The sequence below is a fragment of the Podarcis cretensis genome (assembly GCF_951804945.1).
Source record: "Podarcis cretensis genome assembly, chromosome: 12".
Classification (NCBI taxonomy): domain Eukaryota; kingdom Metazoa; phylum Chordata; class Lepidosauria; order Squamata; family Lacertidae; genus Podarcis; species Podarcis cretensis.
Window position 1 is genome coordinate 79551 of NC_137181.1, and position 22075 is coordinate 101625.

General features: G+C 50.9%; 1 protein-coding gene and 1 long non-coding RNA gene across 2 annotated transcripts; one reads left to right on the forward strand and one right to left on the reverse strand.

The window, feature by feature from the left end:
• The first annotated feature begins 12373 nt into the window (after positions 1-12373).
• LOC307199400 (uncharacterized protein) lies at positions 12374-16299 on the forward strand. Its single transcript, XM_079947130.1, has 2 exons — positions 12374-13134; positions 14143-16299. The coding sequence occupies exons 1-2, from the start codon at positions 13122-13124 to the stop codon at positions 14916-14918; spliced, it is 789 nt and encodes a 262-aa protein (XP_079803256.1). The 5' UTR covers positions 12374-13121; the 3' UTR covers positions 14919-16299.
• Positions 16300-17216: 917 nt separating this feature from the next.
• LOC307199401 lies at positions 17217-19053 on the reverse strand. Its single transcript, XR_013831971.1, has 2 exons — positions 18230-19053; positions 17217-17413 (listed from the first exon to the last, which is right to left on the reverse strand). It is a non-coding gene; the product is annotated as an uncharacterized lncRNA (long non-coding RNA).
• Between the last annotated feature and the right edge of the window lie 3022 nt (positions 19054-22075).

Here is a 22075-nt window from a genome sequence, read left to right on the forward strand (position 1 = left end):
CCTCATGTCTCCCGCTCCCACTTACATCATTATAACCTTTTTCCAGCAATTTATCATCTTATTTACATTCTTAAATCTCGTTCAATTAATTTAATCTAATAATTCTCCAGAAATTTTATTTTTTTCCTCAATCTCACTTATCTTCAAATTCAAGTCCAGTTCGATGGTAGGCAGTTATTTATGATCTAGCATCCTTCTTAGTCTTCTGCCAAATTACAATACTTTTGTAAATAAATCTTGAATTTCTTTGTAGGAGTGGATTTCATCAAGCAACATCGCATAGCGCTCCTACCAGCCAAGATGCCCCTAAACGTCGTCACGGTCGATGGCAGAGAGCTACTGTCACCCACCTGTTGGACACGCCCATAGTGTTGGGCATGAGTTGGCTGGATAGGCACAGCTCCTCCTACTGCGCAGAACACTGCATCCTGACCAGCCAGGAAGATGAGGGGCAAGAGGAAGAACTACAGCTACACTTGGGCATGCTGCAAGCGGTACCCGACAAGTACAAGGCGTTTTTGGAGGTCTTCTGCGAGAAGGAAGCGGACAAGCTGCCTCCCCACAGGCCCTACGACTGCAAGATTGACCTCCTGCCGGGGGCGACGCTGCCGACTGGGAAACTATATTCCATGTCTGAAGACGAACTGCAAGAACTCAGGGAGTTCATAGATCACAACTTGAAGCGAGGATTCATCCAAGAATCCAAAGCAGTGGGGGGCAGTCCCGTGTTTTTCGTGAAGAAGAAAGACACGCTCCAACGGAGGTTGGTACTTGATTACAGAATCCTCAATTCAAGGACAAAGCCCACAGCATTCCCCGTGCCCAAGATCGACGACCTGCTCGCGACGGTGAGGAAGGGACGCATCTTCACCAAGTTGGATCTACAAGGTGCGTACAACCTTATACGCATGCGGGAGGGCGATGAGTGGAAGACGGCCATGTTTACGCCTTTAGGCACCTATGAATATCGAGTTATGCCGTTTGGTCTGCAAAATGGCTCCCATTGTTTCCAAGCCTTCATGCACCACGTGTTAGCGGGACTCCTCTACAAGAAGTGCGTCTGCTTCCAAGACGAAATCCTGATCTTCTCGGAATCGCAGGAGGCTCACGAGAGAGACGTCAAGGAGGTCCTGCAGAGAATACGGGAGCACAGACTTTACGCCAAACTGGAGAAGTGCCAGTTCGACATGACGGAGGTGGATTTCCTGGGCTACAAGCTGTCCGACAAGGGACTCGCCATGGACAGCGCCAAGGTCTGCTCGGTGTTGGACTGGAAGAGCCCGCGCAATCGGAAGGAGGTCCAGAAGTTCGTCGGTTTCACCAACTTTTATCGCAAGTTCATCAAGGGGTTCGTGATGGAGACGGCGGCCATCACGGACACCCTCAGCTCCCAGAAGAAGAAGTTCACCTGGACGGACCAGGCAGAGCAGTCCTTTCAGAGACTCAAGCGTCTCTTCGCGTCCGAAGAACAGCTGCTACACGTAAACCCCAGCAAACCAATGAGGGTTGAAACGGATGCCTCCGACAGAGCGGTGGGGGCGGTCCTGTTGCAGCAAGATCCGCAAGGGCACTGGAGGCCATGCGCATTCTACTCCAGGAAACTCAGCAAGTCGGAACAGAACTACACCATCTGGGACAGGGAGTTGCTGGCCATTCATGCAGCCTTCAAGGCGTGGCGGCACTTCCTCATCGGAGCCAAACACAGTGCAGGTCCGCACGGACCATAAGAACCTGGAGTACTGGCGCACGGCGCGGTTCCTGAACCAGATACACATCCGCTGGGTGAAGTTCTTTGCGGATTTCGACTTCCGGATAGAATACATCCCGGGAGACAACAACGTCATGGCGGATGCACTGTCCAGGAAGCCGCAGTATCTCGAAGAAGTGGCACCGGTGGCGGCCAAACACATTTTCGCACCGAAAGCGTGGACGTGCGCTGCAGCCACCGTGGACCTGGACGCGGTACGTCGCGCGCTGCAGACAGATTTGTTCGCACAATCCAAGATGGAGGAGGTGCGAAGAGGCACAGCGAAGGACGACGAGTTCCAGATACACAACGGACTGCTCATCTGCAAAGGGGCCCTCTACGTGCCGGGAGACGACCTCCGCGCAAAAGTACTGCAGCAGTTACACGACGCGCCCAGGGCCGGGCACTTCGGCAAGGACAAGACGGCGGAATTAGTAGCCAGAGACTTTTGGTGGCCCAAGATGAGGGGAGAAGTCGCGGATTACGTCACTAGGTGTGACACATGCCAAAGGGCCAAACCAGTACACAGGCTGCCAGCGGGACTGCTGGAACCGCTACAGACGCCGCTCAAACCGTGGGAGAAAGTGGCCCTGGACTTTGTCACAGATTTGCCCAGCTCGCGAGGCAAAACAGCGGTACTCGTGGTCGTAGACCTGTTCACCAAGATGGCGCACTTCATTCCTTGCGCGAAGGTGGCCACAGCGGAACAGACAGCCAAGCTGTTCATAGACCACGTGTTCAAAGTTCACGGCTTACCACGGTCCATCCTGTCCGACCGGGGTCGCCAATTCATCTCGAGCTTCTGGCAGAAGCTGCTGGGCATCCTGAACGTCAAGATCAACTTAGCGTCGGCAAGACACCCGCAGACCAACGGACAAGCGAAGAGGGTCAACGCCATCATGCAGCAGTACCTGCGATGCTACGCGAATCAACAGCCCTCGACCTGGGTGGACTACCTACCGCTGGCCGAGTTTGCCTACAACAACACGAAGCACGTGTCTACAGGGGTGACACCGTTCTTCGCCAACAATGGACGGCATCCCAGAACCATCCCGGGGTTAGAGACGAAGGGGGAGGGGGAGTCACGGGGAGCAGAGGCCTTGGCAGCGGAGTTACAGGAGGTCCACGAGCAACTCCGAAGGCACTTGGAGCTAGCAAAACACGCCTACAAAATGCAGGCAGACAGGCACAGGAGAGTCGGGGAAGACATCCAGGTGGGGGACTGGGTCTGGTTAGCAGCCCAGGCAGTGCCGGCCAGGACGTTAGCTAAGAAGAAGCTCAGACACAAGCAGCTAGGGCCTTACCAAGTCGAGGCGCAAATCAATCCAGTGGCCTTCCGGTTGACACTCCCGGAGGACTCCAGAATGCACCCGGTCTTTCATAGATCAGTGCTCACACCCTACAAGGAACCCCACAGGTTTCAGGCGCCAGGGAACGCACCAGACCCACTCAGCAAATCGCCAACAAGGGGGGGGGTCACCGAGGGCGGCGCCACTCAACGAGGTCACGGAGATTTTAGACACGAGATGGGGGGAAGAAGGGGTTGAATATCTCCTCGCCAGGGAAGGTACCACGGCCAGCGCCAACAAGTGGGTACCGTACTATGCCGTGGAGGAGCACTACCTCAAAGACGAGTTCCATGCACTCTTCCCACACAGACCTATGCCGGCAGATTATTTCGATGACTATCTTTTCACACCCACACTTTCAGCCAGCACGTTCCAGGGGTTCTCATCAGCTGAGGAAACGCGCCAGAAACAAGCTCCCCAGAGGGATCACTCTCGGGGTTTGTCACAGACCGCTCTTATTGGTGGGACAATCAACCGGAGGTGGGGTGGAGCAGGGAACTGCTGAGGGGGCCTTTACACGCAGCATCATCCGAGGCAACAGGGGGAGAGAGGGACAGGGACGTGTTGGGGGAGGATCCTGGGTTCGAGCACAGCTGCAGAGAGATGGAAGCAGAGGAGATCGACATCGACGAGCCCATTACGGACTGGCAGGATCCAGTTGGCCGGCTGCACACCAGGGGGGAAGAACTGTATCCCGCACTCACCTCCACAGCACTGGAGCACCCGGAACCCGCACCCGAAGAGGGGGAGGGGGAAGGGGGGCTTCAAGGGGGGATGGATGTCAGGGGCTCAGGAGCAGAGGCACAGGGGAGAGAGGAAATGGAGAGCGAAGGGGAAGAATCTGAGGGCAGCGTAGGGGAGTATGACAGTGGCACGAGAGATTCCATGAGCTTCTCCAGCGAATCAGAAGATTCCCAGAGGGGGGCGCCGAGGGCCAGGGCAAGGGGGGTCCCAGGGGGGATGCACCAGAAGCAAGGGGCCGGCGGGGACTCCCAAAGCAGCAGCGGGAGATCAGGACCAGCTCCCCCACCAGAGCGTAGTGGGGGGGAAGAGTCCCATGTATCAGGGCCAGCGTCTCCTCCAGCAGGGAGAGAAGATGAGTCAGGGCTGGCCACGCCTCCATCGCAGAGTGAGGGAACGGAGGGGAAGTCAGGTCCAGCTAGCCTCCCCGAAGGGGGAAGCAGTGACAGGAGCAGTGTAACGGTCAGGAGAAAGGTTGCCGGCTGGGCACGAGCGCCAAGTTCAAATGTACAGGCGCGCGGCACAGCAGAAAACCCAGATGGGGAACCAGGTCCCAAAGCCCGCCGGAGGGAGGGGGAAGACTCAGGGGACTCAGCGTCAGAAGAGTCTAGAAAGGGCAAGACCCCAGCGGACAAGCGGACCCAGAGGAGGAAAGAGCAAAGGAAGAGGTGGAGCAAGGCTAGAGTCTTAAACTGGTGTCTGGGGGGAGGAGATTCAGACGGAGCTTCAGCGGTCTAGAGTTTGAGGCGTAGAGCTGCGCGCCGTGGCTTTAAAATTGAAAATGAACTTCAATAAAGACTTTTGTATATAACGAACTGGCGTTATAAATTATTATTTAAAAAATAAAACCAGTACCTTGATCTGAATGCCCTACCAATGTCTGACTGTTTACAAATCCATTGCGCAGCACTAGAAGCCACGACCTGATCCTTATTTCAAGATGGATTGCAGATGGTGCCTCCATGTGTTGCCTTTTTCTTTTCTTTTTTGGAATATTTTTTTTTAAAAAAACCCTAAATTTTATTAACAAATAATAACAATACACCAAAACAAAAAAGAAACAAATTCAAGTCTTACAGATTAAAACACAAAACAAAGGATGAAAGAAAATAAAAGAAAAATAAAAAATAAAAGAAACGTAGATAAAAGATAAGAAAAAAGACAGACATATTCCCAAATTTCCCAATCTCCGGGCATGTCCACCACATATGGTAGAAGGTTCCATTTTGTTTCATACACCTCCAGCACTTATTGTTGTGTGTTTTGTTCATTTTGGCCAGCCTTTCTGGTGCCAAGTACCATCTATGATACATTTTCATATAATTTTCTCTTATTAAATAACATGCTGTGAAGTTTGTTTTTTGTCCATAATTTTTCCCATTCTTTGCATTCTATTGTATGGCCTAGATCTTGTTCCGACTTTTTGATGGCATTTCCCTTTTCTTCTTTTTCTGGTTGTCCATTCTGTAACAATTTGTAGATTTTAGATATAGTCTTTTGATTATTGTATAATATTTCCATTTCCCATACCGATTTTTTTTTAATCAAAACCCTTTGATTTTTTATCCTTCTCGAACGTTGCTGTTAGCTGGTTATATTCTAGCCAATTCACCCCACTCTGTTTAAGTTCTTCAATTTTTTTCACTTTCTGGCGATAATTTATCTCCTCCTCGAGTTCCCTATATGTTAGCCAATTGTCTTTCATGTTGTTTCTATGGATATTTGGAATAACTTTTTATTGCTTTTAAAAAAAAGGATCATAGCTGTCAGGGACTCAGCGGGAGCGCAGGGAGGGGAGGAGATGGAGAGCGAGGGGGAGCAATCCGAGGGCAGCGTAGGAGAAGATGACAGCAGCCCGAGAGATTCCATGAGCCTCTCCAGCGAATCGGAAGATTCACAGAAAGGGGCGCCTATGGCCAGGGCAAGGGGGGAACCAAGGGGGACACCCCAGAAGCAAGGGGCCAGCGGGGACTCCCAGAGCAGCAGTTGGAAATCAGGACCAGCTTCCCCACCAGAGCGTAGTGGGGGGGAGGAGTCCCAGATATCAGGGCCAACGTATTCACCACCAGCGAGAGAAGATGAGTCAGGGTTGGCCACGCCTCCATCGGAGAGCGAGGGAACGGTCAAGAGGAAGGTTGCCGGCTGGGCGCGCGCGCCAAGTTCAAATGTACAGGCGAGCGGCACAGCAGGTAGCCCAGATAGGGAACCAGGTCCTAAAGCCCGCCGGAAGGAGGGGGAAGAATCAGGGGGGTCAGCGTCAGAAGAGTCCAGAAAGGATGAAACCCCAGCGGGCAGGAGGGCCCAGAGGAGAAAGGAACTTAGGAAGAGGTGGAGCAAGGCGAGGGTCTTAAACTGGTGTGGAAGGGGCGGAGACTCAGACGGGACTTCGCCGGTCTAGGCTTTAAGACGTAGAGCTGCGCGCTGCGGCTTTGAAATGGAAACTAAACCTCAATAAAGACTTTTGTACATAACGACAGTCTGGCGTTGGTCCTCTGTGAGCTGGGACCTAGAGGCAGCTCTGACAGTAAGTCCCGTCTCCTAAAAACCTCGCAACGTGAGGGGACGCAGCAAGGGGCGAAGATTGGTACTTCGCGAGCTCACGAAAGCAGCACAAGATGACTACCGGAGAACAAATGGCAGCCCTGCAAAACGCAGTGACACAACTTAACGCAGAAATACTAGTGTCCAGGCGGAGAGAAGAGGAAGCAGCTGACGTCTGCAAGGATCTGCAAGTCAGGTTGGAAATGTTGACTACCGGGGCTACCGGGAGCCAGACCAGAGGGGATTGGGCTGGGGAAAAGAGGAGGCAGCCTTGTGTCTCATTTCGATGGGAGTCTGCAGCAATATCCTAACTTCAGAGCAGACGTGGTTTTTGCGCTAAAGTTACTGGAGAAGGACTTTAGAGATGAGCAGGAGAAAGTAGGCTTCATACTAACGCATCTCCATGGAGAAGCTAAAGCGTGGTTGCGCAATCTGTGGAGAGATAATGATCCAGCCCTCCAAAACACGAAAGCCTTCATTAAGGCTTGTTTTTTATCAGCGATAGATGTAGATGTCGCTAGAAGAGAGATTCACGGTTTGAAAAAAGGCAGAGCCACTGTGAGGCAATATCACTCCCGCTTTTTTGCATTGGTCAACGCGCTGGGATGGGAAAAAGATTCAGCGGCCGTCAGGGACCTGTTCTGGGAGGGGCTGAACGGGGCTGTGAAAGATGAAATCGCAAGGGGGGAGAGACCCCAGAGCACTCAAGAAGTGGTCCAGAGAGCGCTAACGATTGGTGTGCGTCTGGAAGAACGTCCCTGGAGCAAAGACGAAGGGCGTTGGGGACGCACGCCAGCAAGAGCACCTCCCTTCTTTCCCAGGGACTCAGCGCGCGCTCAATCCACGCCTCCACTGGGAGGGAGAGAGGAGCCAATGGAGATAGGTAGTGCCAAGGCTCAGTCAGCAACCAGAGCCCTAACACCGGGAGCAGACAAAGTGAAGCCTCCTAGAGGGAACAGGAAGTGTTACATCTGCGACAGTCCTCAGCATATGGCAAAAGAGTGCCCCCAGAGGCTCCACAAGCACACTGCAGCCTCAGCAACAGTAACAGAAGCAGTTCAGCAGAGAGAACCACAGCAGGGAAACGACGAAGTCTGGCTGGAAGCAGAGCCACTGGGGCCCAGCCAGACGAGTCAGTGAAGCAGTCCCCAGGAATCTTACAGCCCACAGACCCCCTCCCGCCCAAACCAGTGGTGCAGCTCACTGCAGCACTCCAGCTTCCCAATGGGCTCACCATGGAAGTCCCTATTACCATTGACTCTGGTAGCAATGCAGACTTTATAGGAGTGGATTTCATCAAGCAACATAGCATAGCGCTCCTGCCTGCCACGATGCCCCTGAAAGTAGTGACAGTCGATGGAAGAGAATTGCTGGGGGGGGGGCAGGTGGTACAGCAAACGCCGCCAATGGTGATGCGCATTGGAAATCACCGCGAAGTCATCAGTTTCAATGTCACCCACCTGTCAGACACGCCCATAGTATTGGGCATGAGCTGGTTGGACAGGCACAGCCTGGCATTGGCATGGTACCAGCATAAATTGACCTTCTGCTCCTCCTACTGCGCAGAACATTGCATCATAACTAACCAGGAGGACGAGGGGCAAGAGGATGACCCACAGCTACAACTGGGCATGCTGCAAGCGGTACCCAACAAGTACAAGGCGTTTTTGGAGGTCTTCTGCGAGAAGGAAGCAGACAAGCTGCCTCCCCACAGACCCTACGACTGCAAGATTGACCTCCTGCCGGGGGCGACGCTGCCGATGGGAAAACTGTATTCCATGTCTGAAGACGAACTGCAAGAGCTCAGGGAGTTCATAGATCACAACTTGAAGCGGGGATTCATCCGGGAATCCAAAGCAGTGGGTGGCAGTCCTGTCTTCTTCGTGAAGAAAAAAGACACGCCCCAGAAGAGGTTGGTAGTTGATTTCAGAATCTTAAACTCGAAAACCAAGCCCACGGCTTTCCCGATGCCCAAGATCGACGACTTGCTCGCGACGGTGAGGAAGGGACGCATCTTCACCAAGTTGGATCTACGAGGGGCGTACAATCTTATACACATGCGGGAGGGCGACGAGTGGAAGACGGCCATGTTTACGCCCTTGGGCACCTATGAATATAGGGTTATGCCCTTCGGTTTACAAAATGGCTCCCACTGCTTCCAAGCCTTCATGCATCACGTGTTAGCGGGGCTCCTCTACAAGAAGTGCGTCTGCTTCCTGGACGACATTCTGATCTTCTCGGAATCGCAGGAGGCTCACGAGAGAGATGTCAAGGAAGTCCTGCAAAGACTACGGGAGCACAGGCTTTACGCCAAACTGGAGAAGTGCCAGTTCGACATGACGGAGGTGGATTTCCTGGGCTACAAGCTGTCCGACAAGGGAACCGCCATGGACAGCGCCAAGGTACGATCAGTACTGGACTGGAAAAGCCCGCGCAATCGGAAGGAGGTCCAGAAGTTTGTCGGCTTTGCTAACTTTTATCGCAAGTTCATCAAGGGTTTCGCTATGCAGACGGCGGCCATCACGGACACCCTCAGCTCCAAGAAGAAGAAGTTCATCTGGACGGAGCAGGCGGAGCAGTCCTCTCAGAAACTCAAGCGTCTCTTCGCTTCCGAAGAACAATTGCTACATGTGAACCCCAGCAGACCCATGAGGGTTGAGACGGATGCTTCCGACAGAGCCGTGAGGGCAGTCCTGTTGCAGCAAGACCCGCAAGGGGATTGGAGGCCGTGCGCTTTCTACTCCAGGAAACTCAGCAAGTCGGAGCAGAACTACACCATCTGGGACAGAGAGTTGCTGGCCATTCATGCAGCCTTCAAGGCGTGGCGGCACTTCCTCATCGGAGCCAAACACACGGTGCAATTTCGCACGGACCATAAGAACCTGGAATACTGGCGCACGACACGGTTCCTGAACCAGAGACACATCCGCTGGGCGGAGTTCTTTGCGGATTTCGACTTCAGGATAGAATATATCCCCGGAGACAACAACATCATGGCTGATGCGCTATCCAGGAAGCCGCAGTATCTGGAGGAAGAAGCACCGGTAGCGGCCAAACACATTTTCGCACCTAAGGCGTGGGCATGCGCTTCGGCCACCGTGGACCTGGAAGCAATACGACGCGAGCTTCGAACGGATTCCTTCACACGATCCAAGATGGAGGAGATGCGCAGCGGCATAGCGAAGGACGACGAGTTCCAGATACGCGACGGACTGCTCCTCCGCAAAGGGGCCATCTACGTGCCGGGAGATGAACTCCGCGCGAGAGTACTGCAACAGCTACACGACGCACCCAGCGCCGGACATTTCGGCAAGGACAAGACGGTGGAATTAGTAACCAGAGACTTTTGGTGGCCCAAGATGCGGGGAGAAGTCGTGGATTATGTCACGAGGTGCGACATATGCCAGAGGGCCAAGCCTGTACACAGACCACCAGCGGGACTGTTGGAACCGCTACAGACCCCATCAGAACCGTGGGAGAGGGTGGCCTTGGACTTTGTCACTGATCTGCCCAGCTCGAGGGGCAAAACAGCAGTACTCGTGGTGGTCGACATGTTCACCAAGATGGCGCACTTCATTCCTTGCGCGAAGGTGGCCACAGCGGAACAGACAGCCAAGCTCTTCATAGACCACGTGTTCAAGGTGCACGGCCTGCCACGGTCTATCCTGTCCGACAGGGGGCGCCAGTTCATCTCGAGTTTCTGGCAGAAGCTGATGGGGATCCTGAACGTCAAGGTCAACCTAGCGTCGGCGAGACACCCGCAGACCAACGGACAAGCGGAGAGGGTCAACGCCATCATGCAGCAGTACCTGAGATGCTACGCTAACCAGCAGCCCTCGACCTGGGTGAACTATCTACCGCTGGCCGAGTTTGCCTACAACAACACGAAACACGTGTCCACGGGGGTGACACCGTTTTTCGCCAACAATGGGCGACATCCCAGGACCTTCCCGGGCTTAGAGAAAGAGGGGGAGGGGGAGCCACAGGGAGCAGAGGCATTGGCAGAGGAGTTACAGGAGGTCCATGAACAGCTCCGAAGGCAGTTGGAGCTAGCTAAACACGTGTACAAGATGCAGGCAGACAGACACAGGAGAGTTGGGGAGGACATACGGGTAGGGGACTGGGTCTGGTTAGCAGCCCAGGCAGTGCCGGCCAGATCCTTAGCTAAGAAGAAGCTCGGACACAAGCAGCTAGGCCCTTACCAAGTCGAGGCACAGATCAACCCAGTGGCCTTCCGGTTGACACTACCGGAGGGATCCAGAATGCACCCGGTCTTTCATAGATCGGTGCTCACGCCCTACAAGGCACCTCACAGGTTTCAGGCGCCAGGGACAGCTCCTAGCCCGCTTAGAGACGCACCCACGACAGGGAGGTCGCCGAGGGCGGGGCCGCTCAACGAGGTCACGGAGATTTTGGACTCGAGATGGGGGGAAGAGGGGGTTGAATATCTCCTCGCCAGGGAAGACACCCCGGCCAGCGCCAACAGGTGGGTACCGGACTATGCAGTGGAGGAGCAATGGCTCAAAGACGAATTCCATGCACTTTTCCCGCACAGACCCATGCCGGCAGATTATTTTGATGAATATCTTTTCACCCCCACACTCTCAGCCAGCACGTTTCAGGGGTTCTCCTCAGCTGAGGAAACGGCGCCAGAGACTACCTCGCCGGCGGGGTCGATCTCAGGCTTTGGTACGGAACGCTCTTATTGGTGGGACACTCAACCCGAGGAGGAGTGGCGCAGGGAACTGCTAAGAGGGCCCTGGCATGCAGACTCCCCAAAGGAGATGGGGGGACAGGAGGGCATGGACGGGCTGGGGGAGGACCCTGGGTTCGAGCACACCGGCAAAGAGATGGAAGCGGAGGAGATCAACGTCGATGTACCCGTCACGGACTGGCAGCATGCCAGGGGGGAAGAACTGTATCCGGCATGCACCCCCACAGCATTGGAGCACCCGGAACCCAAGCCAGAAGAGGGAGAGGGGGGAAGGGGGGCTTCGAGGGGGGGATGGATGTCAGAGACTCAGCGGGAGCGCAGGGAGGGGAGGAGATGGAGAGCGAGGGGGAGCAATCCGAGGGCAGCGTAGGAGAAGATGACAGCAGCCCGAGAGATTCCATGAGCCTCTCCAGCGAATCAGAAGATTCACAGAAGGGGGCGCCTATGGCCAGGGCAAGGGGGGACCCAAGGGGGACACCCCAGAAGCAAGGGGCCAGCGGGGACTCCCAGAGCAGCAGTTGGAAATCAGGACCAGCTTCCCCACCAGAGCGTAGTGGGGGGGAGGAGTCCCAGATATCAGGGCCAACGTATTCACCACCAGCGAGAGAAGATGAGTCAGGGTTGGCCACGCCTCCATCGGAGAGCGAGGGAACGGTCAAGAGGAAGGTTGCCTGCTGGGCGCGTGCGCCAAGTTCAAATGTACAGGCGAGCGGCACAGCAGGTAGCCCGGATAGGGAACCAGGTCCTAAAGCCCGCCGGAAGGAGGGGGAAGAATCATCAGGGTCAGCGTCTGAAGAGTCCAGAAAGGATGAAACCCCAGCGGGCAGGAGGGCCCAGAGGAGAAAGGAACTAAGGAAGAGGTGGAACAAGGCGAGAGTCTTAAACTGGTGTGGAAGGGGCGGAGACTCAGACGGGACTTCGCCGGTCTAGGCTTCAAGACGTAGAGCTGCGCGCTGTGGCTTTGAAATGGAAACTAAACCTCAATAAAGACTTTTGTACATAACGACAGTCTGGCGTTGGTCCTCTGTGAGCTGGGACCTAGAGGCAGCTCTGACAATAGCAATAATAAATGATACAAATATGTAGACTGCGTCTTCTCATGTCATTTGTATATCTCAAAAATAGCAGAATAAATTTGCAGGAATATCTATAAGAGGCATAACAAAATAAAAGAAAAAAAATTCCTTCCAGTAGCACCTTAAAGACCAACTAAGTTAGTTCTAGGTATGAGCTTTCGTGTGCATGCACACTTCTTCAGATACACACTTCTTCAGATATAAGAGGCATGTCCAACACGTCGATAGTGATCGATCCGTTGGTCGTGGGATGAATGTTCATAGATTGCGGCCTCTCCTCTGCTGGAGATGTGCCTGAGGGGCTGTTGCAGCAACACCACGTGTGGGCCCAGCCAGGGAAGCAACCGCCAAGCTGCTCTCACGGGGGGGATGTTTTGCCGCTGCGCATGCCTGGCATGTCATCAGGGGAAGCAGTCTGAGTGCCCCCCGCCCCCTCAGGAGAAGAAGCCGGTGTGCGCCCACCTCCCCTACACCCATCCCTGGTTGGTAGATCACTGCCAGTTTTTATATTGGATCGTAGATCACAGCCGACTTCAAGTTGGACATGCCTGATCTATATAATATGTGGTTCATCATTAGTAGTCAGTGTATGAGTTTTGGGTTCATGAAATGGTTTAAACGGAAACAAAAAAGGGGAAACAGGAGAGAACAGAGAACATTGAACATCACATCGCCGAATGCCTAGTTAGCAGCTCTTGTGGCTGTTGTGCTTAGATTATGTGTGAGTAATAGTCATTTCCCCTGGTCTCATCATGAACATGAGAGGGGGGTTCAAAGTGAAGAAGGTAATTTACGTATAAATTTAAATTTGGACCAACCAGATTGAGGTAACTGCTGATGGGGCAAGTGCAGGTGAAGATGTTGCTGTTTGTTTTACAGACAAGGCGTGGACGTTGCTGGATCCTGACCAAAGAGTTCTGTATGAGGAAGTCAAGGAGAAGAATTGTGGGATCATGGACTCTCTCGGTAAAACTCCCTATTGGGTCATAAGATCAGTTTTGAAACTCCATACATACCTCTGTGATGAACCTCCACTATTTGGATGGAGACCAACGGCATCTGAGATGCTAACATCCCTGCCGTGAGCCCTGAATGGAGGGTTATTGTAATGGTTCTAGGGGTTGCTCGTGCGTAAGCCGGTGCTTATCTCCCCGGCTGGGTGCAAAGACCTGGCTGGGTTGCCTGAGTGAACCTTTTCTGTCCGGACAGCCACTCACCCGTGGCTGACTCAATCGCTGGCAGAATCCGTCAGTGGGCGTTTCTTAAACTTCTTCCAGCAAAGAAGCTCTTTGATGCCTAGTCTCCTGCTACTCTCTCTGCGCGAAAGCCTTCTGCGCAAGGAGGGTGTGGGCAGCGGAGGACCCCTACTCTCCCCGCTGGTCCCAGGCAAGGAGTCATGGGACCGCCTCGCCACTTCCCCCATCTGCCCCCCTTCTCCACTGGTGCTACGCTGATTCTCTTCCCCAGAAGATGGGCTGCCTCTCCCAATCCCAGGACGCTCTCTGGAATCCCTCTGGCTTTTGCTCTCTCCCTCCGGCACTGATGGCAGTTCCCTGACAGATATCAACTTCCTCTCTGAATTTTCTTTGTCTAGTCATTCCTTTTTAAGCAATGACCAGGCTTGTCTGAACCTCCCTGGTCTTTTTAAATGTTGGCCTCAGAGCTTTAAGGGAAGTTGAATTAAATTCTGTCAGGTTTGTGGTTTTTCCTTCTGTTTGCCTTTGATTAACCAAAGAGATGACTGACCTTGGAGATGGAGTGGATTCCAGGATTGAGCCAAACAAAATTTATCCCAGATAAAAGCCAGCAATATGTCAGTAAATACCAGCTAACAAAGGCAGTGAAAATTATAGTAAGGCCCCACATCAAACTCTCTTCAGTTTTTCCTCTATCACAAACATTCATTAACTTTGTTCAATAATGTGGAGCTCCATTTCTTCCTGAGGCTCTAATTAGCTTCTCTCTTCATTGCAGATGTTGATGAATTGGAAGGGAAGAACAAGGGGGAGCACAAGAGAATCCACATAGCGGAGAAGTCAAATGAATATTCAGAGTGTGGAAAGAACGTCTGTCAGAGCTCCCAGTCCACCTCCCATCAAGGAAACAGCTTCATTCAGAGTAATAGCCTCACTTCACATGAAAAAACTCACAGTGGAGAGAAATTGTATCAGTGCAGAGAATGTGGAAAGAGCTTCAAACACAGGCAGAATCTCACTTCCCATCAAAGAATTCATACAGGGGAGAAACCCTATCAGTGCTTCCAATGTGGGAAGAGCTTCAGTTGGAAATATAGTCTCACTTCCCATCAAAGAATCCATACAGGGGGGAAACCATATCAGTGCATGGAATGTGGGAAGAGCTTTCGTCAGAGTAGTGATCTCACTTCCCATCAAAGAATTCATACAGGGGAGAAACCATATCATTGCTTGGAATGTGGGAAGAGCTTCAGTCAAAGCGCCCATCTCACTGCCCATCAAAGAATTCATACAGGGGAGAAACCCTATCAGTGCTTTGAATGTGGGAAGAGCTTTCGTCAGAGTAGTGATCTCACTTCCCATCAAAGAATTCTTACAGGGGAGAAACCATATCATTGCTTGGAATGTGGAAAGAGATTCAAACACAGTCATAGTCTCACTTCCCATCAAAGAATTCATACAGAAGGAAAACCAAAAAAGAAAAATAATATAGCAAAAATTATTAAACAACCCTCACAAAACAATTGTATAGAAAAGAGAAGGGGGGGAGAATAACTAAAAATACCCTTTATCATATTTGTATCGTATGATTCATCAACACATAGGAAAGCAGGCTCCCCAGCTCTCCCCTGGGTGCCCCCCTCTTCTCCCCATCTCCCACCCTGAGAGATCCTTCCTTCCCTGCGTTCCTTGCAGGTCCCTCCCACCTCCAACTCTCTTCTTCCTATGTGTGTCCTTAATTCAAAATAAAAGAATCTTAATATACAAATTACAAAAGAATACGAAAAGGAAACTCCCATCCCCCTGTCTGAAAATCATCTGTTGCAACAATTATTCAGAATATGCCCTCCAGAATAAACCCAGCTGTACTTGGTATCCAGCCTTTCCCCTCCCCTTCAGCAAGATGGCCCTTTCCCTACATTTCCCTCCCTAGCCAAACCTTCAAATCTTAAACAACACAGACAGTGCAATATGACTCTTATAATGATAGTCTCATAATCCATATTAGTATTTCTCCAGCTTCTAGGTCCAGTTTCTATAAAGCCTTATTAAAACTGTTACAACAAATCTCAGCCAAGTCACAATCCAAAATTATGGTCTCTTTTAATGTTCATCCAATCCTGCTTCCTCTTTTCCTAATCTTTGGACATCCACTGGGGGTGGGGAAGAAGGCATCTTAATTCCCTTTCATCAAACGAGACCATAACTTGCGTTAACAGTTTCAGGAGCTGCACTGAATCCCCTTTTGCTGGCTGTACATTTTTCTCTGCCGATCATTCCCGCACCAGCTCAGCCCAACCTCGCCTTTCCATGGGGCTCTTTCTGTCTCCTCCTGCTCTTCCCTCGCCTGCTCAACACAACCTTCTGCCTCTCCCAGCGACTCCTTTCCAACGACTCCCGGCTTATGACCCTCGCATTCCCCTCCGTCTCTGTTTCTGGGTCTTCAGTGCGAAGGCACTCCATGTCTGGATGGAGAGCAGAGCTGCAGAAGCTTCTTTGGAGTGGATGCATCTGGTTCCCAAGAAATCACGCAGAGGCAAAGTTAATTGGTCAAAGAAGAACTTTCGACTAAAGGTTTTTCAGCTTTGTTACTGAAAAAAACTTCAGGAAACTTAGCAGACCTGAAAGAAAGAGAAACCATCCCACTGAGCTTTCAGATTTATCTTTCTGCCTCAGCGTGACCTTTGTATTTCAATAAAAGCCTATCTTTCCACTTGGAGACTTCCTCCTTTTCTTTTGGGTTTCTTTGTGGGTAACCTCCAGTCTAGCAACCTTTTTTTGAATTTCTCCTACATATACATGACTGGGTTTAAAAATTAATAAATCTGAAAGTGATTTAAAATTCCTGGTAGAAACAACTCTTTAAAACATTCAAAAAATGAATTGGCAATACATTTTAAAACAGATTTTTTTTCTTACCATGAAGTTCAGTTTACAGATGTGTGTGTGTGTGGGGGGGTGTGTATTCCAAAGCAGAGCCCATCTTTTCAAAGGATCCTTATTCATCTTGGGAATGTCTGCCTGTGATCCCATTTCTACAGCTCAAAGAAACACCATGGAGGTGGCCGGAGCCTGAAAGGCGAAAGCCTTGGCCTCAAACGCAGGACTCAGGGATGCTTCCCCCATGGAGACCTGGGACCCCTTCTCCTGAAGGGACCTCCAAGGAGGAAGCCAGGGCGGATCGGTCCCTGGGGAGCGATTCCTAGACTCATCTGGAAAGTGCCATATCATGTTCCTTTCCCCACTTGAGCTCCATTTGGGGTTTCCCCTTCTGCACCCCAATGTTCCTCAAAGGCCCTGCAGGGGATTCAGGCTGGGGGGCGGCTGTCTCTTCCTCTGGCCATTGCAGCCCTCAGGAAGCCTTGGAAGAAAGGCAGGGGACCCTCAGCAGACAACAGCCAAGTCTGGTTCTTCTCCAAAATGGCTTCCTCTTCTGAGGCCGCTTGCCTGGCCTCTCCCAATGGAGAAGCCTCCTCTGCGGGGCAACATGGCGAGGAGAGAGGCTGCCCTGCGGAGGCCAAGCCATCATGGCAGGAAGGCGGCTGAAATCTTTACAATTTTACAGTATGCAGAGAATTCTAAGTATGGAAAAACCAGAGAGAGGAGCTGAGGGACGTCGGGGGGGGGGGGGAGGATGGGTTCTTCTCTGGAGAGGGGGGAGGGGGGAAATAATGGGGGAAATTAAGGTTGATATGTTTTATTGATAAAATGTTATGTTGCAATTCCTAATAAAAATTTATTTAAAAAAATGTTCAGAAATATATTTAAATATGAATACTTGGGGGATTTTTTTAAAGTCAAATGAGGCAACAGGGCTGAAAGGACTTAGGAACGAACACATGCAAAAGTGACTTACGGGAAATAGACTCTTCATTCAAGTTTTGCAGGTTTTGAAACAATGCAAAAGAAACTGCACAAGCGGGTGAAACTGGATGTGGGCGGGGATTTTGCATATTACAAGGAATGGTTTCTCTTTGGAAATGCCTTCAGCTTTCTTCATGGAAATGTTACACACCCTTCAGAATTTCTCTGATGACAATAGGGATGTCCTATTCAAGAAGAAGAAGTTTACTATTTATACTGCTCCCAACTGACTGGATTGCCACTTTGGGCAGCTTCCAACATACAGAAAAACATAATAAAACATTACTTCTAGTAGCACCTTAGAAACCAACTAAGTTTGTTCTTGGTATGAGCTTTGGTGTGCATGCACACTTCTTCAGATACACTGAAACAGAAGTCACCAGACCCTTCTATATAGGGAGAGGGTGGGGAAGGTTCACCCATTCCCACCACCCTTCTGAATAATCCCCCATTACCCCCAGGCTTAATTAGCTTTGGACACATCACAGGAAGCACCAGCTGGGCTTTATTAGCTTTTGACACATGTTGATTCCAGTGGGTTAGAAGCATCTAGTACACAACTCAAATACACACATTCAGGTTTAAAACACAAGCCTTAATTAAATTCTAACACTAGCTGGATCCAGAATTTAGGGTGTCTTGCAACTCATAACAATAGTTTCCTATTTACATAACCAAACCATGTAAGTAATGTGACTGGTTATGCATTGCCAAAAAGAGGGTACCAATTTGCACATGCAGCCCTCCAGGCCTCTCTACCTGAAGTTGAAGGGGAATGAGGGGAGAAATCTATACCATTAGTCTCCAGATATTAACAGGGCAGCCCTTGTCCTTCCTCTCCCACTGAAACAGACTCCCCACAAAGAGGTAAATCCCTTTAGTGTTCACCACTTTGGGGTCACAGCCACCCATATAGCCTCAACTCCCCAGTAGCCACAGTTTTAGTCTGTTAATTGGAACTTTCCCTCAAAAAACCTATTTGTTCTTGGTGTGACAAATACCTTCTTCCGAGCACGAGAGTCTAACCCAGAGCTTTCCAAACTGTGTGTCGCTGCTCATTAGTGTGTCGCTTGCAGTGTGAAGTTGTGTCACACAAATGCTCCCCATGCTTCTCCCAGGGCTGGAAAGGGGTTAGTTTAACCTCCAGTTTGCTAGTAAAACTGAATTACTGTGTTGCGAAATGATGCATGTCTAAAAAGGGTGTCACCAACTTGGAAAGTTTGGAAAGCCCTGGTCTAACCCTGGAACTTCCTAATTTCAAAGGGGAGTTTTGGTAACCAAGATATATATCCCGGTTATCTTCAATCACTGCATAATTATGCCTAGTGCACCATTACCTCCCCAAAAGTCCCAGAAAATGTGAATTCCTGTTTCCTTCCTTCCTTCTTTTCTCATTCCAGTCTTGCTACACTTCTTTTTCTTCTTCTCCACTGCTACATATTTTGTTTCTCAACAAATGCTTTCCTTGCCATTTGGCAGGAGTGACTGCTGACCTCCCAGCACCAGAGTTATCTTTTGATAAAGGGTGGTATATAAATAGAATATAATAACAATAATAAACTATTCATTTATTAGTCTTTAATGTGCCACATTGTCTCCCTGCTTATTTAACTTATATGCAGAATTAATCATGTGAAAGGCTGGGCTGGATGAATCCCAAGCCGGAATTAAGATTGCCGGAAGAAATATCAACAGCCTCAGATATGCAGATGACACAACCTTGATGACAGAAAGTGAGGAGGAATTAAAGAACCTCTTAATGAGGGTGAAAGAGGAGAGCGCAAAATATGGTCTGAAGCTCAACATCAAAAAAAACGAAGATCATGGCCACTGGTCCCCTCACCTCCTGGCAAATAGAAGGGGAAGAAGAAATGGAGGCAGTGAGAGATTTTACTTTCTTGGGCTCCATGATCACTGCAGATGGTGACAGCAGCCACGAAATTAAAAGACGTCTGCTTCTTGGGAGAAAAGCAATGACAAACCTAGACAGCATCTTAAAAGGCAGAGACATCACCTTGCCAACAAAGGTCCGTATAGTTAAAGCTATGGTTTTCTCAGTAGTGATGTATGGAAGTGAGAGCTGGACCATAAAGAAGGCTGATCGCCGAAGAATTGATGCTTTTGAATTATGGTGCTGGAGGAGACTCTTGAGAGTCCCATGGACTGCAAGACGATCAAACCTCTCCATTCTTAAGGAAATCAGCCCTGAGTGCTCACTGAAAGGCCAGATCCTGAAGCTGAGGCTCCAAGACTTTGGCCACCTCATGAGAAGAGAAGACTTCCTGGGAAAGACCCTAATGTTGGGAAATATGGAGGGCACAAGGAGAAGGGGATGACAGAGGACGAGATGGTGGGACCATGTTCTCGAAGCTACCAACCTGAGTTTGACCAACCTGCGGGAGGCAGTGGAAGACAGAAGTGCCTGGCGTGCTCTGGTCCAGGGGGTCACAAAGAGTCAGACTAAACGACTAAACAACAACAACAATTACATACTGTCAGAGCTGCCTCCAGGTCCCAGCTCACAGAGGACCAACGCTAGGCTGTAGTTATGTACAAAAGTCTTTATTGAGATTCAGTCTCCATTTTAAAGCCGCAGCGTGCAGCTCTACGTCTCGACCTTAGACCGGCGAAGTCCTGTCTGAGTCTCCTCCCCCTCCACACCAGTTTAAGACTCTCGCTTTGCTCCACCTCTTCCTAAATTCCTTTCTCCTCTGGGCCCTCCTGCCCGCTAGGGTCTCATCCTTCCTGGACTCCTCTGACGCTGACTCTGACGATTCTTGCCCCTCCTTCCGGCGGGCTTTAGGACCTGGTTCCCTATCCGGGCTACCTTCTGTGCCGCTCGCCTGTACCTTTGAACTTGGCGCGCGCGCCCAGCCTGCAACTTTCCTCTTAACCGTTAACTCGCTCTCCGATGGAGGCGTGGTCCACCCTGACTCATCTTCTCTCGCTGGTGGTGCATATGTGGGCTCTGACACCTGGGACTCCTCCCCCCCACTACGCTCTGGTGGGGAAGCTGGTCCTGATTTGCAACTGCTGCTCTGGGAGTCCCCGCTGGCCCCTTGCTTCTGGGGTGTCCCCCTTGGGTCGCCCCTTGCCCTGCCCATCGGCGCCCCCTTCTGTGAATCTTCCGATTCGCTGGAGAGGCTCATGGAATCTATCGGGCTGCTGTCATATTCTCCTACGCTGCCCTCGGATTGCTCCCCCTCGCTTTCCATCTCCTCTCCTCCCTGCGCTCCCGCTGAGTCCCTGACACATACATTCTATATCTTTAAGTGTACACATGCTGCCTGTTTTGATCTCTTCAATTGAAAATGATAAATGAATGTTGAGATATTTCCTAAGTTGCACACTGTTATCATATATCAAACCAAAATTGCACCATGTGTCTGTTTTTTTGCAGGGGGTGGGGTTCCTGTCAATACTTATTCCCCTCCCCTAGCGTTATAATAATAAATTTTATTCGTATCCCACCCTCCCCAGCCAAAGCCGGGCTCAGAGCTGCTAACATCATATAAATAAGACTATATGCATAATACAATCAATCAATCAAAATTAAGATACATCCCACAATTAATTCAAACAATTAAAACTAAAACTAAAACTGGACAAGTGGCAATCTTCAGGTTAAAATTGGAAGCGGTTAATACTCGCCAAGACCAGCTGTTTCCACTGATATGATAAGTACCTATTAGTGGGCTGGGAACCTCCTTCGCGCTTGTTCTTATACAAAGAGAAAATGAGTCAGGCTGAACCCTGAACAAAGGCCTGGCGGAACAGCTGTGTCTTGCAGGCCCTGCGGAAAGATGTCAAATCTCGCAGGGCCCTGGTCTCTTGGGGGAGAGTGTTCCACTAAAAAGGCCCTGGCTCTGGTCGAGGCCAGTCTGATCTCCCTGGGGCCCAGAATCTTCAGGGTGTTATTATTTGCAGACCTTAAGGTCCTCCGTGGGGCAGAACAGGAGAGGCAGTCTTGTAGGTACGAGGGTCCTAGGCTGTGAAGGGCTTTAATTAAAACCAGCACCTTAAACCTGATCCTGTACTCCACCAGGAGCCAGTGCAGCTGGTATAGCACTGGGTGAATGTGATCTCGCAGCGAGGACCCCGTAAGGAGTCTCGCTGCAGCGTTCTGCACCCGATGGAGTTTCTGGGTCAGTCTCAAGGGCAGCCCCACGTAGAGTGAGTTACAATAATCCAGTCTGAAGGTGAGCGTCACGTGGATCACAGTGGCGAGGTCGGGGCAAGAGACGTAAGGGACCAACTGCTTAGTTTGGCGGAAATGAAAAAATGCCGCCTTTGTTGTCTTCTTGATCCTTGTCCATCCTGGCTGATAACAGCAAGCCGGGAAGGGCTGGGCGATGGGCTCTGTGGGGTGGTGAATGCTTCTCTCTGTGAGGGAGCCTTCCGAGACCTGCTGAAAGAGGCTGTCATTAAACCACTTTTAAAAAAAAAAAAAAAAAAAAAACATCTTTAGACCTGGCTAATAAGGCCAACTATCACCCAGTCTCAAATCTTCCATTCTTGGGCAAGGTGACTGAGCAGGTGGTTGCTGAACAACTCCAAGCACGCCTGGAGGATGCGGACCATTTGGATCCCTTCCAGTCGGGATTCAGGCCTCACCACGGGACTGAAACTGCCTTCGTCGCACTGGTTGATGATCTCCAGCGGGCTAGGGACAAAAGTGAGAGTTGTTTCCTAGTTCTGCTGGATCTCTCAGTGGCTTTTGATACCATCGACCATAGCATCCTTCTGGACCATCTTGAGGGGCTGGGAGCTGGGGGCACTGTTATACCAGCTCCATCTGGTATGCAGGCTGAGATCCTACCTGCCCGCAGACTGTCTCACCAGAGTGG